Genomic DNA, 17,550 nt, shown 5'->3' with positions numbered 1-17,550 from the left:
TTGAACATACGTAAACTTGAATTTACGTTAACCTACATACGTAAAGTACACTAACCCCTTTTATATACATACACGTAAACTTAATTTACACTAACCTCTCACTTAAAATCAAATTGACAAGCATATCTCATACCAAAACAAACAATAAACAAATAGAAACTCATCGAAAATGAAATTCATGAAATTCACTAACCTTTATAAATATAGTACAGATCAATAACAAATATGTTGATTCAGATATTGGTTGCACATCTATGGTGACTTGTGGATGAAAGGGGGTAAGTAAGGGTTCAGAATGATCATAAAAGATGGGTTTTTAAAAATTTACATGAAGAGGACAATTTTGGTATTATAGTAAAATTTTAAATAAATTTGGGTGTAACTTGTTTTTTTTGGGGTGTGACTAGCACCAATCTTATTCTTTTCTCAAAATTGTTTTTTTCACTAGTGATTAATTTTGGATTCGAATCCTCTCCATCTTATGTCCCTGCAGCAGCCTCTTAATCTAATAATCAAACCATTAGATACATCCAATGGTTGATAGGAAAAGGCAATAATATGTTGAAATACATAGAAACGAAATTGAGAACTACCAATTAGGAAACATGACCACGAGACTTCCAAGTTTTCTTTCGCGCTTCTCTTTCTCGATCAATCAAGATTCATTAACTTTTAGAGGAAAAATTTTGGGCATTTCACATGGGAAAGGTTAATCCTTTTCCACCATGGGAAAGTTGGATTCGATGATTAGATTATGTGAAGAACATATTCTTAACATGCTCTCTCAACACTAGATTTTTCTTCACACTATCTTCCAATAATTTAAAAATTCTGAAATTTAATTTTCAGAAATTAAAAAAATCGAAAAAAATTCAGATAATTTTTTTTATTTATTGAATGTTAGAATTTTTTTTTTTGAAAAAATGAAAAAAAAATTCCAGAATTTTATTTCAAAAACCTTATTTTCCAGAATTTTATTTTCTTAGAAAAATAAAAAACTTCAATTTCAAAATATTTTTTTTAGGACTTTTTATTTTATTTTTCAGAATATCTTATTTTATTATGAAATTAAAAAATATATTCTTTTTAGAAAAATAAAAACTTATCTTAGTTTCCAAAATTTTATTTTTATTGAAATAATTTTTTTTTTCAAAAAAAAAATTCTAACATTCAATAAATGAATTACAGAATTTTAAAAAAAATTATCTGAATTTTTTTATATTTTTTTAATTTCTGAAAATTAATTTTCAAAATTTTTAAATTGTTGGAAGATAGTGTGAAGAAAAATCTAGTGTTGAGAGAACATGTTAAAAATATGTTCACTTAATCTAATCATTGAATCCAACTTTCCCATGGTGAGAAAGGATTAACATTTCTCATGTGAACACACACCTACTTTTGACCACTTCTTCCCATCAGTATCACAAAACCTATTATATATGGGCTTCATTAATTTTTTTTAGAAGGAATCAGTTTAAATGACTTTTGAGGTTTTTCTTTTTTACTGCTTGCATGTATTTGTGTTGTTTTTTGGTGCGCCTAATTCAAAATAAAAGAATAAGGGTGTGTTTGATTTACTAAAAGATAAAGAACATGACAATACTACTCTAGTTGTCAAGGTGTTTGATTTGTAAAATTGTTTCAGGTACAGAACAAACTGGAGGCAAGAGACAATACAAAAACTCATATTTTTGTCTCTCACCAAACCACAACACAACTTTTTGTTCCAGATACAAATAGTCTAAAAATACCAAAATAACATTTTTTTCCCTTAAAAATCGTATAAAACAAAAAATTACTCAATGTCATACAAAATTTGTCATGTGATTTGTGTTGTATTGTTCTATCTTATATTGTTCCGTCGAGTACTTACTGTTTTGCAAATCAAACCTACTTTCTTGTTTATAGTTTTATGAGAAAGATACATCATGTAATTCTTCTAAAGAAGATTGTGATTGAACCGTTTAAGATTCAAGCACTGTCTATTACAACATGCACAATTTGTTTTTTCAGAATTATGAAATAAATGCAACCGGATTTTACGTGAAAATACTCCATTAATTTGGAGTTTAAGACAGTTTTTTTCCAACATTTTATTGCATTTCCCTATCAACCATTGGATGTATCTAATGGTTTATTTATTAGATTGAGAGACAGTTGTAGAGACATAGTAGGATTGAGAGGATCCGCTTGCCTTGTATTATACATAAGAATTTATTATTAAAACAACATGCTCAAAAATGTCGTCACAGCTATTAATTCAAACCTACAAAGATATGAATTTATTATTTTGAAATTTTATTCTAATATTTACTTATATTTAAAAATGGAGAAAACTTAGTTACAATTTCTTAGGTCCTTTTTGTATGGTTCTTAACTAATTTTTTTTTTTTTTTTGGATATAACAAATTTTGAAATAATAGATTAAATATATGGTGTATTTTTTTAAATGGTTGTACTTTTAAATGGTTGTACTTAAGTTTTCTCCTTTAAAAATAATACTGTATTTTTTTTCTAATCATTGTTCTTTTACTTATTGATTTTTCGTACTTAATTAAGAAACTAGTTATAGGTAATTTGGTACTAAATGGGTAAGACCAAATATATTAAGGTTATATTTAGAATGATTTATTTGATTATGTCTCCTCATAAACGTATTTGCAAAATTATTTGAAAGAACTTATGAGTTATGATAACAACTTATAATATAATTTTAAGTTGTTTTGAACTTATCTCTATAAACTCTTCAAAAGTAGATTATTAAAACAACTTGTATCTTTTATGGAAATAGTTTGACATTTTTAAAATTACCTAGGGGACCATGCACACAAGTAGAAAAGGAATATTTCATATGAGTAGAGAGAGGGGGGCACGTTTTATATTGAGATGATTTGGAAATACATGCTTCGGAATAAAAAGTAAACAATAAAAACTTTATAAATGTTTTTTTTTTTTGGAAAAAGAATATCATATTGTAAAGACAAGGATATAATTCAAAAAATAAAATAAGAAAGAAACGATATTTAATCTATAGTTAATTCTCAAGTCCAAAACTAGTTTTGTTTCGATCCCTGAATTTATGGTTATTTATGAAGACTTGATGAATGTTTAGAATGACGATGACTTTGATAAAATCACATAGGCATTGTGATCTTGATTTTGTTGAAGTTCTAAGTGTAACTTTTGACGAAAGTTACACTTTTTTATCAAAATCACGGTAACACATCGTGATTTTGACAAACTCATTATCGATCTAAACATGCACTTATAAATATTTCAAAGAAATTGATTTACATGTTTTTTTTCTTCATGTATAATCCTAAACAATCAAACTTGATAAATCAAGGATTTTTCCTCTTCATCTTTGATAGTGTTAATCATAAGAGCCACTTGGTTCATAGTTGGCCTAGCCTCGAAGGAACTATTGACACATCTTATAGCCACTTGAAGCATATTAACCATCCTCTCTTCACTTGCATACTCTTTCAATAATGACCTATCAAACACTTCACCTGTCCATTCTTCCCTTACAACTGATTGAACCCATTCAGTCAAGTCAATACCATTACTCTTCACCAATTTTCCAGTTAGTAGTTCAAGAAGAATAACACCAAAGCCATAAACATCTTCCTTGCATGCATTAGCATCATTAGGAGTTGCAAAAGTTGAACTTTGTTGTTCATCCTTTGGCATAGTGCCATATTCACTAATACAAGGCTCCATGTTAATGTTTAGCAAAATGTTTGAGGATTTCATGTTACCATGAATAATGCCATGTTGGCCAAGCTCTTGATGCATGAAAGCTAATGCTTCAGCAATTGTAGATGCAAGTCCAAGTCTGCTGCTCCAATCAAAGGTTTTTGATGTGCCTGAAACCATATCTAGTACTTTAGCTATCCCATGTTGCCTCATATGCAATTTATACAATGTTTCAAGCAAGATTTTTATAATATGTTCAGTTTGAGTAAATGTTGTCTGTTTTCATTTTAAATTGCAAAACTGCCATGGTTTCACCTAACTTTCTATTTTCAAAGTTGTGTACATGAAAAGTTACTAAAAAAATATTGAATTATTTGGGAATTTACAAAGTTGGACTAAAAATATTTGTAAGTGGAATCCTAAATTTATCAATAACTGTAATTAAGTCTCTGAACTAAAATACCGTTAATCAGATTCCTAAACTTGTAAATAATTTGTCATTAAGTCCTTTAACTTTTTATATAACTTTTAATTGAATCCCTTAATTCAAGGAACTGATTAAAAATATTTAAACTCAAGGGCCTAATTGCAATTTGTTAATAAATTTAGGGACTTAAATGTAAAAATATATATTTCAAGGACTTATTTCAGAGACCTAGAGAATAATTAAACCAATAAATAAAGTGTAGGATATATAAAAACAAAATGAAGATTTGGTATTTAAAATTTACCATGTAGAAGCTTGAACAAACTTCCATTCTGCTGATATTCATAGACCAAAAGCTTCTCTTGTTTGGAACAATAGAAAGCAAGAGGTGAAAGTACATGAGGGTGCTTTGCTTGATTCAAGAGTTGCATTCTTTGCTTGAATTCAACACTAGAAATACTCCAATCTTTAATCCTTTTTACAACCACTTGAATCCCATTTGTTAGCATCACCTTATAAAGACTTCCATTCTTTCCTCTTCCTATCATTTCAGCAGGTGCTCTCAACAACTCTTCCAATTTCAATTCATTCACCACTGGCCTTGAAAGAACAATAAGCGATTGTTGCGAGACCATTCCACTTTCAGAAGTGACTGAAAATCCTGATTTGCTTAGCTCTTCTGCTTTGGATTCGCTTGAAACATAGCTCGGTTTTTCGATATCATCATTCAATTCTGTTTGAACTTTTTTCCCACTCTTCTTTTTTACACACAGCTTCCAGACTACAAAAAAGATTATGATAAAACCTAATGCAGCATAACCTGAGTACATAAGAACTTGTTCTTTAGAAGCACCCTTTGATTCTTCTTCTGATGTCTTACTAACAGTACTTAAAGGTTGACTAGTACAATTTTTTTGTAGTGGATATCCACATAATCTTGGATTACCAAGAAAACTGTCTGCAAAGAAATAACCTTGCAAATCTGGAATTGGACCACTGAAATTGTTAAAGGAAACATTGAAACGATCAAAATTAGAGAAATAAAATGTTGGTATATTTCCACTAAGTTCATTGTTTTGTGCTAGGAACATATTGAGGCCTGAGATTCTACCCAGGTTTGGCAATGGTCCCGAAAACTTGTTGTTTGAAATGTCTAGTCTTTTCAAATTGTTCAACATGGCAAGTGAAGTCGGAAGGTTTCCAGCAAGTTGGTTTCCGCTTAGGTGAAGACGAGTGAGTTGTTTGCAGTTTTTGATTTCTGATGTTATTTCACCACTGATGTTGTTGTCATCAAGACTAAGAAAGGTGAGAGATTCAGCTAGAGGCTGTAGGTTGCAAAGCAAGGAAACGTCAAGAGTTCCAGACAAATTGAACCTGTAAAAATCCAATTTCTTTATTGACATTTGTGCATCACAGTATACACCATTCCAATGATCCTTGCAGGGATCAGTGTCTGGTTTCCAGACCAAACTTGAACTATTATTCTGCTGGCCTTTGAGTTGTGTCAGGAACTGTATTAGTGTTCTCTTCACCTCATCATCCTCACAACTAATCATGCTTAGGAGGAAAAAGGGTGTTACTAAGAAGACCAACAAGATATTGGAAATCATTTCCATTTGAGCAGAATATGCTATAGGGTTTTTGATGCAAAAGTTTATGTGGACTAAATGGTCCAATTGGCTGATATTACAATGATAATTTGATTTATAATCCTAAAGCCGTCCTGATAAATATAATAGTTGACAAATATAGGCCGGCAGATGGAACTAGTAATGTCATGACCCTCTCAATTTTATTCATTTGGCCGGGATGTTGACATCATGATTTACTAATGCTGAGCCAAGATATTAAAATCTCACATGATTTAGACAATAGTTGGACGACTTTTAAAGCGAAATTTTTTATTGAAAATTATTCTGATTTTGTTTGTATGATAAAAATACCAGAAGGGTTGGATGAGTTTATTCTCTTTTCAAAGCAAGGGCTACAACTACAAATAGAGCCTCTCGATGTTTCCACCCACAAACCAAAAATTCTGATTCATTTAGCCAAACAAAAAATTCGTATGTCTAAAATTAAGTTTTCAACTCAACACGTTGGTTCCAACTTCCACAATTATATATATATAATACAAATAACAAGTATATCTGTGAAAAGCTAAACAATACATCTATGAACATTGCACCAAAACTACAATTATGTCGAACTATGTCCTTTCACATGGTGCAATGAATGCGGGTATCCTTTCATGAGATCTTCCCCATTTGGCTTCAACTAAAAGATGAAGAGTTAGCAATAATGCAGCATAGATTAAGACAGGAACAGTAACCCTAAATTTTACATTAGTTTCCTTGTCTACCAAGCTCACCATCCTATGTCCAACAAGTTTTTCCTCTATTTCACTGAGAAGTTTCCCTACTTGATACATAAGGTACTCCCATAGCTGAAAGGATATACCAGCCTTCAGAAATGAAAACAGATTAGCTTTGTAAATTCACATAGTTGACACCAGCAGAATCAAGTAAGAGATCTCCCAGCCCATTCCCGTTCTCGTCTCTTTTGTTTGGCTTGCATCTTATTAAACTTCTCTTTCCCCTTTTCCAAAAGTGGGTCATGCACAACATAATCATTTGGATCCTCTTTGCGAGACATGTGGTCCTGCATATTAACAGAAATTTTTTAAGACAATAGAAAAGGGACAACTGTGTGTTTGATCGATACGAACAACTCCGTCTAAAAAAGACGTGTGTTATTGCTATTGTAGAAAGAATTAACTTGGTGGTTAGAATTCAAAAGGAATTATTTCAAATTATAAAACTAACATGTCTCCACATTTGGTTATAAAACTACTGAGCACACAATTTTCGACAATATTCTGTATTTAAAAAAACTTCAATGTAAATGGAAAGTGAAATGATTTCATATGATGGAATGAAAAGAGAAAACAGACCTTGCCAACTCCGGGGGAAAATTTCAAGGTAACACTACTCCAGTCAGTTAATTCCTCATCATTAGCATGTTTAGATTCAACAGTTGTGGGTGTCTCCTTTGCTGATACCTTGGTTTTAAACTTCTCAAGTTTTGCCAGAACCTGAAGATAGAGATATAAAAAGAACGTTACACATGAATAGTGATTTTTTTTTTTTTTTTGAAAGAATGAATAGTGATTGAAAGTGGCCATATATATATATATATATATATCCAAAAAAGCCCAGAAATGATTATAAATTATAAACTTAAAACATAGCATAAACATCATAACATATGTGGTTTCAGGTTCATTGCTACTACTCCCACCCTGCCGGACAAATGAATAAATATTAATTTAACTAACTGCTAATATTTGCTATTAAAAAAAAAAGGAAGTGGATATCTTTTCTCTTCTGTATATATTTGTACAGTTCTTTGTAGAAAGTACAAGAAATGTTCAGATTCAATTCAAGTCAGTAAAATACAACAATTATGTCATTGACACAATAATTTGCACTTTCAAAATTGAGAAATGTCACGGAGCATTGATTTGGCATAAGTTCAACTAGGTCGGTAATTTCTTTTTTAATCTACAAAATTATAGCCAGCGGCTCTTCCATATCATTTTAGATTATCAGTCTACTTACGATGCGTTTTTTTTTAACGAGTCTAGCTACTATGCGTTGTTGATCACATTTCTTGATAGTCAAGAACATTCTAGCATTTTATATGGTAGAAAAAATACAATGTGAATAAGAAAACTGAGAGCAAAAAGTATAAATAACTAAAAAATATAACATACTTCCTCTTCACGCCCTTGAAGTTTGCGTTTCTTCTGCTTCTGCAGTTGTCTTCCTCTCTCAGCTTCATTCAGAAGCTGCATATCTGTATCTGCATTAGCCATTCGTTCAGCTCTTGCTTCGGATCCTATTCCCTTTTTCTTCATGGACAATTTTTCCACTCTTGGTTGATCCTCGTCACCACTTACGGAGTTGGACCTGGCAAGAAGTTATTCAACCATTTACCAAACTGATAAAAAACCAGTAAGATAATAGTACGACCCCAAAACATACTCACATATGTAGGACATCAAATAGTTATCCTAAACTCCATATTTTGAAAATTATTATAGAACTGTTATATCTATAATCTATTAAGCAAACTTCAGAGGTGCCTGGCAAAGCCAAACAGAAGCCATTTTAAAATAGTTCAATTGGCAGATAATGCTTCTCTAAATAGATAGTGCTCGACATTGGCAACTTTCAAGTATCAGACTAGAATAAGGACCAGCCTGAAATGGATTTCTAAGGTAATGCACCAAGAATAAGAAGAAATCTCCAACAATTACTAAAGAGAAATATCAACTATCACTGATTTTATATGCAAAAAATATCTGATCCAACATTTATTAAGAAATCTTAACTTATTCTGTAAATTTTGGAGAATGAACTACAAAACCATTTTAATCTTTAGGAATTATTAACCTTGTATGAGATTAAGCAAAGGCAAAGTTCCTTGTTTGAACTCAATGTGACATGCATCCAAGTAAAACCATCTAAAAATTGCCTCAACCTTGTGTCCTCCATGGGCACAAGTTCTTAGTTTTGTTCCACACAATACTTATAGGGAAACAGAACAAATATTAGCCACATGCTACACATATATGAAACTCTAATCATACAATTTAAAAGCCCTAAGTTTGTTTTATGCCATAAGTTAAACCATCACCATTCAAATGTTGGCACATTGGCACTTGTGGCAACTGCTAAACAGACATTAAAGTACTAAATGTTGAAATTAATACCTAGCTCTTGACAAAGTACGGTTCTCTGGACTGGACCTGGACCTTCCTGCAGATGAAAATGATAAGATGCTGAGCCTTAACAGTACAATACTACAATAATTTTGAATAAGGAAAATGTATAAAAAAAATGAAGGAATGATGAGATATTATTTACAGTGTACAGATTTTACATATTAACATATATAAATGTTAATATAAATTACTATGTTTCCACACACAGTTCCACTTTATTGTTTATGTGGACAATAGACTTGGCAGTACCAACACTACTGTACCTTTTGATGTACTGAAGTGAAGCATTACAATATCTCAATTTCCAATATGAAAAAAGTGGATTCTATGGAAAGCCCCATCCCATTGATTCCCTCTTCTACTGTTAACTCAAAACCACTTGGAATTAATTTTCTATGATCTATGGGGATTAGTCTTAGTGTCCAAAAGGGCCTAAGCCGTGGCCTGTAGAGATACCCTCGGGCGCCAACTGTAGGCCAAGGGCCCTAATTATGGTGGATTACCAAATAAATAAATGGTTAATGTTTAATCTAATCATAATCATCATCAATCATATCAAACTATATTCATAAGAGAAATGGGGATATGTAAACTGTCAATGTAAACTACTACACTGGGTCACTGATAACCGAGAGAGTCAAGTATTCAACGGTTATTTTTAAAATGCCATTTTAAAATGGCCTTATGTGGCAATACAATGAATTGTCAGTGGATTTTGGTGTAAAATGATTTTACACCGATAGTGCACCTCCATTAAACTCTATTAATAATTCAAAGTGTTTTTGGATTAAAGAATAGATATAAGATGAATACTACTGAAATTATATATTGATGAAAATTGGTAATAGAAAAACAAAATCAGGAAGAATATGTCACCCAGCCCTATCCAGAATGGCTCCCTCACCAGAGAGTATTATCAGTGGTCCAACTCCATCTCTCTCCTATAACAGGCTCCCTCACCAGAGAGTATTATCAGTGGTCCAACTCCATCTCTCTCCTATAACAGAACTCAGTCATCATACCTGTCTCATACCACCCCTTATTCTCTCCCTCTCCTTCTCTCCTATAACAGAACTCAGTCACCATACCTGTTTCATACCACCCCTTATTCTCTCCCTCTCCTATAACAGAACTCATCATAGTTCCCCTTATTTCAAAGATAACTAACTCTCCCACTAATGTTATTTCCCTCCTTTCCCTGCCAGCTCAGCCTCCACATTCTTCCGGGCCAATTTATTTGGTGGCAGCTAGCCAAACTCCCCTTCGTGGTTCCTTTCGCAAAGCACCTTAATTTATTTAAACTTACACCTATCAAGTAGGAAGTGACCCAAACAATTGGCAATATATATATATATATATATATATATATATATATATATATATATATATATCTTCTATTGGGATGTCAAGTAAATAAACATGACAGTCTGAAAGTTACTCTAAGCTTCTAACAACTCGATGTAAAAGTTCTAAGCTTATGAAAACTCCACGGCAGAACCAAACACTTCCTAAATTAGTGGTAGAGATTCTATAAGCTTCAATATATAATATGGAAGGTAAGTCAGGTACCATTTTTCAACTTTGGTTTGGGCGGCAGAACATCCAGTTCCTTCCGCTTTTTGAGTATTTGCATGCGCATTCTTGTATCAAAATCTGCTTCATCATCATCACTGGAATTAAGATGAGCCAATTTATCAGCTTCCGAATCTTTCTGAGGCTCTTCTTTTTTAGAGTTAAGTGCATCCCTTACAGATAACTGCCGATCTTTTTTTATTTTACTGTCGGATGAACTCTGCAAAATAAATTAAAGCAAGCTTATATGTAAGGCCATTTAATGTAAATTTATGCCGTTAGGTTTTTATTCGAATATAAACTTACATAGTGAAATTATTAAAAGGATTAAATATGTTTTTAGTCCCTATAAATATAACAAATTTTGTTTTTAGTCCTCATAAATAAAAAAGTGATAGATTTTGGTCCCTATAAAAAATTCCAGCACGTAGTTAAGAACATTATAAGAAACTCTTTTATAAAAATTACATTTTTTAACATGTAATGAATTAAGTAAGAATATTTTTAAACTCCAAAGTCTCAAGATAAAACTAATGAAAATTTCGACCTAAAAATCAAATTTTGAGCTAATTTTTTGCGGAGAAATTTTTTATAATGTTTTAAACAAGTAGTTAAAAAATCATTTAAAAGTATAAGCATAATTCAACAAATTTTAATTTTACAGGGACTAAAACTACATGCTGAAATTTTTTATAGGGACCAAAACATGTCAATTTTTTTATGAGGACTAAAAACGAAATTGACTATATTTATAGGGACCAAAAACTTATTTAACCCTTATTAAAATAACTGCATAACAATCCAACTTTGGGAGCTGTAAGCCAAAAACAACTTGCATAAAATAGATAGAACAAAAAAAATTGTAATTATTAGCGGCAGGGTGTCAGGCAAGAATGCTATATTAGAATCGGAAGGAAAACTACAAGAAAGGCCTTATTACCAATTCATTATTAGCATTTTCGTCCTTTAGAAGGCGAGGATCATTCAAGACATCATGGCTGCTCACAATCTTTTTCTTCACCACTGCCAATTCCTTTTCCTCTTCTTCAGCTTCTTCCCCAAATGAAAGCAAACTCAAATTTCTGCAATTTAAATTTGCAACAAAAAATAATAATAATAAGCAAACTATTGCATTGAGTTCTAAGAAGAAATTTAATATCATAGGTAGAAATGAGGTCTCACTTTACACCTTTCTTCTTTTCATTTTTACCCTCTGTATCACCATCACGTGTAGCTTTGGTCTGAGGTTTCTGAAGTGTTCTTGGAACAATGTCCTCAAAGGGGTTCCACAACACCTAAAACAAGTAGTTTAACAAAGACACCAAGAAGGTTAGAATCCCTCTTTAAAAGAGTTCCTCAACACCTAGAACAATCTCTTCAATTAATTTTCATACAATGTTAATCAAAATCACAAATCCATGACCTACCTCAACTGATAATATCTTTGGGGGATCTAAAGGCCGATCATTCTTATCAGTCTCAGCGTCACCAAGTCTCAACAGATTATACAATGTATCTCCTGTCACCTAAAAATAAATAACAGCTATAACAATCAATCCATCACATAAATCCAAAAATCACAAACACAAAATATACTACCAGGTTTTTTAATAAAGATCCACAAACTGCACCTAAGCCACAACATAATGGTTTCTTATGTTGCCAAAACAATAACACAACTGTATTCTACCATTACTACCTCTCCTATCCTCAATGACAATTATAATTAATGAGAATAATTTAGCAATCAATCCTTCGCATGCATCTCTAAAAATCAGAAACACAAAACTTACTACCGGGGTTTTAAATAAAGGTCCGCAGCCGTGACCTATGCCACAACATAACGGATTCTGATGTTGCCAAAACCAAAACACAATTGTGATTGCAACCGCATCAGCCACATTTGGCTGCAATTCTGCGCAATATCAAGGACCGCCTCTGTAGCACTGACACTTATGATTGATGGTGTGTCTGGTGTCCTAAATGTGTCAGTGTCTGACACTAGCGCATGTGATTATATTCAATTTGTCATTTTCTCAAACTATTACCAATGCAGACTCAATGTTGTGTCTGGTGTATGTGTCAGGGCTTCGTAGAGGACCCAAGCCGATGTTACAACCTCTATTTACAATCCTGCATACTACCACTACTACCTCTACTTCTCCTAATAATAATGATGATGAGAATAACTTAGCTACATAAACATTGAAATTTGGCAATTTACCTTTCCGAAAATGGTATGCTTCCGATCAAGCCAATCACAACGATCAAGAGTAACGAAAAACTGACTTCCATTAGAATTCGGTGTTCCAGAATTCGCCATTGCAACCAAACCTCTATGCTTAAACTTAATCCTCGAATGAAACTCATCACCAAACACATCTCCATAAATACTCTCACCTCCTACACAATCACAACCAATTCATTCATAAAATTGCCTTTAAGGCGTGACAGACACATGCGATTACCTTCAATTATCTCAATTTTCTTAAATTACTATCTTGTCAGTATCAGTGTTTCAGAAACCTAAATAATCAAATTGAGGAATAAAAGGAGGGTTAATGAGTACCGGTGCCGGTGCCAGTGGGATCGCCGCACTGAACGAGGAAGCCTTTGATGATACGGTGGAAGATGGTGTTATCGTAGTAACCTTCGAGGCAAAGTTGAACGAAGTTTCTAACGGCTTTGGGAGCTTCTTTAGGCCATAGTTCAATATCGATGGGGCCGCGCGTGGTGGTCACGATCACTTTTCCCTTTGTCGGCGGTTCCAAAACGTACACCGTCGACATCTTCTATTCCGATTGCTGAGCCGGAGGAGTTAGCGGTGGTTTTGATTCTGCGTGTGTTTATCGATTATTCGATTCGATGAACAATTATTTTACACTTTCGTGAGTTTAATTCGTGTGGCATTGTGTAAAATAATAAAAAAAATTTACACATTTTTATGGAGAAATATTTTTTTAATAAAAAATATATATAGAGAAAGAAAAATATAACAGACGGTCTAGTTCATGTTATTTGAACAACCATATAAACTTATACGAAGACCAAAATATATAAAAATATTGATGGCATAAAAACTAAAGCAACAGAGATAAAATATGAACAAAACAAGCACTGTGTCCTCTCAGTGTCGGTCTAATTCTATAATTTTCATACAAGTGAACGATACTCAAGTCGAAGGTGTGGACAATGTTAGAGAAGCGGTGTTTAATCATTTTGCTACTCACTTCCAGTCTGGTAACTTTGATCGTCCAAGAGTGGATAACTTTTCTGTCAAAATTTTAACATCAGCTCTTTGTGGTGATCTGATTAAGCCTTTTAGTATCGAAGAAGTGAAACAAGCTCTATGGGACTGCGACAGTTTCAAAAGTCCAGGTTCTAATGGTATTAATTTTAGTTTTATAAAGGATTTTTGAGATGATTTAAAGGATGATATGTTGCGTTTTCTAACTGATTTTCATTGTAATGACAAACTTGTCTTTTTGCTTGGCATTTGCTCCAGAATCGTATTCATACAACAGTTAACCTTACTAGGCGCGGTGTGTTTCATTATCATGATCAACTTTGTTTGGGTGGTTGTGGCTGGGTTGAAGACGTAGATCATTTATTCATAAATTGCAGCTCTTATGGGTCTATTTGGCCAATGGTCTTGCATTGGGTAGGTATCAACATAGTTTATCCGGCTCATATTATAGATCACTTACTGCAGTTTCGTAATCTTGAATGACTGACAAAGAATTGTCAATTAACAATGCATTTAATTTGACTTTCATGTGTGTGGGTCATACAGAATGAACGAAATAGAAGAATCTTCAAGCATACGAAGAGTTGCCTCTAAAGCATCTTACGAAGAAAGTAAGGTTGCTAACGCTCGGGTGGTTAAAGGCAAAAGATCAATTTTTTTACTTTGACTATCATTCTTTTTTACAATACCCTCCTTTGTGTTTGGGAACAATTTCTTAGCGCCGGCTCTTCTTTTCATGTTTCTTCATTGTTTGGGTATCTTTAATATTGTATTATGTTAACTTTTTCTAATTCATTTTGGCACATCTTTTGCTATGATGAATTAGTTTTATGGTAATATATTTCATTTTACTTTGTTAAAAAAAAATTGTCGTAAAATGGTTGTTCAAACATCATTTCTCTCTAACAAAATATAAATGGTTTGTCCTTGTGAGCTTATCTCAGTAGGTATGGACAATGCATAATATATGCAAGGTCCGGGGTTCAAACATCGACCACTACAAAAAAAATAAAATACAAATGGTCAACGAAGAAATGGAAGAGATTCTTTTATCTACACCCCTTTGGATTTGATAGTACAAACTTTGCAAGGAAGTAGGCTAATCTATTACATCGTTTTTTAGAAGATTTTATCTAATATATCAAAACAATTATGAATAATACTAATAGCACACTTTTCAACACACTCAATTTAATTTGTTAAAATTCACATATGTTCTACCAAATCAGGTTGGTTCCATATCAATTTGCGTAAGCTGTTCATTTTATCCTTATATGTAAATAATACTTCATATTTTTCTCAAACTTTTTTCACAAGAGAGTAAATTTTCAAATATAAATCAGATTTTTTTTTTAATTCAACGTTTTCTAGTATACATTTGTTACCAAACTATGCAAACGTTTTTAACTGTTGGCCAAAAATATTATTTTTTTGAAGAAGCTAAAATGATTCAAAAGAGTCTTTCTGAGCACAAGACGTACTCAGGAAAGGACATCAGAGTTAAGAACAATATATACAAAAGTTGCCTAACAGATCATAAACAAAAAACAGAAAAGAAACTCTTAGCCAATGCCTAAAATGGTAAACGGACTAAGCCACCACCCATGATAATTGAAGGGAAGAGAAATAAACTCCGTCTTCAAAAAATTTCGGACTTGGCCAAAAATATTTTATCTAAGTTTTTCAGCATGATGTCTGAAAAAGTTATAGTATTAAGTTTTTTAGTATAAATTTATTTTTTAAAACTTAGATAAAAACATTTCCTCAAAAAAAAAAAATACTTAGAAAAAAAATGACAACACGTAAAAATTGTTTCCTTAACCTATATGACAACGGTTTCTCAACCATTAGAAAAAATATATTAGTTCAAAAAATATACAGACTAAAATATTTTTTAAGAGTTAATTCATCGTTAGAAACTTAGACAATGTTGTTAATGACATTTGAAAATATTTGATTTTGTTTATTGTAATGATGAACTCCATGATTACAAGGTACTTTATTTATTTGCATACTTTAAAAAAAATAATCATGAAAAATATTATAAGTAGACCAAAACATAAGTAAACATAAAACAATTATGTTTGTTTTCAAGGCATGAACAACATAATTTTTCCAACTTCTGCAAACAATGAGATTTTTAGACATATAAACAATTATCAACTTTTGTTTTTATTTCTACACGTATGTTAGTTTTTAAAATATTTTTTATCAACATTTTTAGTTTCTATTGTTAAATTCTAGAAACGATAGTTCATGCGACACTTTCTATGTAGATTTTTGTAAAGACATGAAAAATTTATAATACATTTTTGAGTTAAATATGTCTTTCGTTCTTGTAAATATAGGTCATTTGCATTTTTGTCCCTGAAGTTACTAATCCTTCCAATCTGCCCCAAATATTAATCATTTGACTTTTGGTCCTAATTAGGTTTTTTTTGCTGAGGTGGACTGTCATTAGCGACGTGGTGTCCATGTGGCAAGTGATAATTGGACGAGGTGGTTTGCTTAAATAGGTCTTTCATCCCTGCAAATATAGGTCGTTTGAATTTTCGTCCTTGAAGTTACTAATCAGATGTAATTAGGACCAAAAGTCAAATGATTGATATTTGCAGGGGCAGATTGGAAGGATTAGTAACTTCAAAGACGAAAATTCAAATGACATATATTTGCAGAGACGAAAAACCTATTTAAACCTACATTTTTTTTATAAGCGCATAGACTTTCTGTCTTGTGTGAAGGAGCAAGTGCAAAGTACAAGGGATGCAGGAAACAAAACTCAATAGAAGAACATGACACCATAATCATTGTATTATAATTGTGTTACCATTATTATTCTTTGTTTTATTTATCACATCATCACTTATTCTCTATTTGCACTTTAGAGTCATGTTTTGAACACAGTTTACTTGTCAGATCAACAAATAAATTCTCATTTTAACCTTTTTTTCCTTTCAAATTTGTTGTTGCCAGTTTTACCCAAACATGATTTTATAGTTATCTTCATATAATATGAGAAGTTGAGAACATGGGAGAGAGAGAGAAGATATTTAAGAAGGCAACATGACAGAAGATGGAGAAGATTCTCTCAAAAAAAAGAAGATGGAGAAGATGAAAAAAGAAACCCTAATTAAATATCAATACTTAATATAACTTAAATGATAAATAAATAAAAATATGTGGTAACAAAGTAGAATCCTGGTAACAAAGTAGAGATTTGGCCATAGATTTAATCTCTATGCATCGCACATGAAAAAATTTATGTTGAGAGAGATTAATATTTTAGATAAATCTTTGTACCTCAAATCATCGATCTTTAACTTTCGATTGTAAATTATTTTGGACAACTAAAAATAACAAAATCTTTCACGTTATTTAGCAAAGTCCATGCGACAAATATGATGTGAACTTATGTTAGCCACATAGTATGAGTGTTGAAGAAAAATATTTTAAAAATAAAAATTGAAGAAATTTTTTTTGATAACTAAAATCGAAAGTTTATATTTTAAAATCTTTCACGTTATATTTAAAATACAAACAAATACTACACGAATCTTCGATATAAGCCAAAAAAATAAGTATGTTTGATGGACTCAAATGAAAATAAATTTAATAACATTGTACTCTATTTAATTAATAATGTCTTTCCAAAAATACTCGTAAGTAAAAATGTAAAAGGACTTAATATAATATAATCGAAACAAAATTTATTTTGGAAAAAAATATTTGAGAAAAAAAATATCCAATTTAAATTATGTCAGAGAAAATTCAGTTTTAATAAAAAACGTTTGCAAAATGAAATGTAAAAAAGTGGAAAAG

General features: G+C 31.7%; 2 protein-coding genes across 2 annotated transcripts; both read right to left on the bottom strand.

Moving 5' to 3' along the window:
- Positions 1 to 2,989: 2,989 nt before the first annotated feature.
- LOC25486153 (probable inactive receptor kinase At2g26730) lies at positions 2,990 to 6,025 on the bottom strand. Its single transcript, XM_013607364.3, has 2 exons — positions 4,431 to 6,025; positions 2,990 to 3,869 (listed from the first exon to the last, which is right to left on the bottom strand). The coding sequence occupies exons 1-2, from the start codon at positions 5,740 to 5,742 to the stop codon at positions 3,328 to 3,330; spliced, it is 1,854 nt and encodes a 617-aa protein (XP_013462818.2). The 5' UTR covers positions 5,743 to 6,025; the 3' UTR covers positions 2,990 to 3,327.
- Positions 6,026 to 6,169: 144 nt separating this feature from the next.
- LOC25486150 (peptidyl-prolyl cis-trans isomerase CYP57) lies at positions 6,170 to 13,392 on the bottom strand. The gene is made up of 10 exons (XM_024776700.2): positions 13,054 to 13,392; positions 12,709 to 12,887; positions 11,912 to 12,010; positions 11,667 to 11,779; positions 11,425 to 11,566; positions 10,482 to 10,704; positions 8,901 to 8,946; positions 7,899 to 8,094; positions 7,077 to 7,217; positions 6,170 to 6,784 (listed from the first exon to the last, which is right to left on the bottom strand). Exons 1-10 carry the CDS (start codon positions 13,271 to 13,273, stop codon positions 6,644 to 6,646), a joined length of 1,500 nt encoding a protein of 499 aa, XP_024632468.2. The 5' UTR covers positions 13,274 to 13,392; the 3' UTR covers positions 6,170 to 6,643.
- Between the last annotated feature and the right edge of the window lie 4,158 nt (positions 13,393 to 17,550).

This window comes from Medicago truncatula, chromosome 2, assembly GCF_003473485.1.
Source record: "Medicago truncatula cultivar Jemalong A17 chromosome 2, MtrunA17r5.0-ANR, whole genome shotgun sequence".
NCBI classification, from domain to species: Eukaryota; Viridiplantae; Streptophyta; class Magnoliopsida; order Fabales; family Fabaceae; genus Medicago; species Medicago truncatula.
Note: the sequence above shows the minus strand (reverse complement) of the source record. Positions and strands in the feature narration are given on the sequence as shown.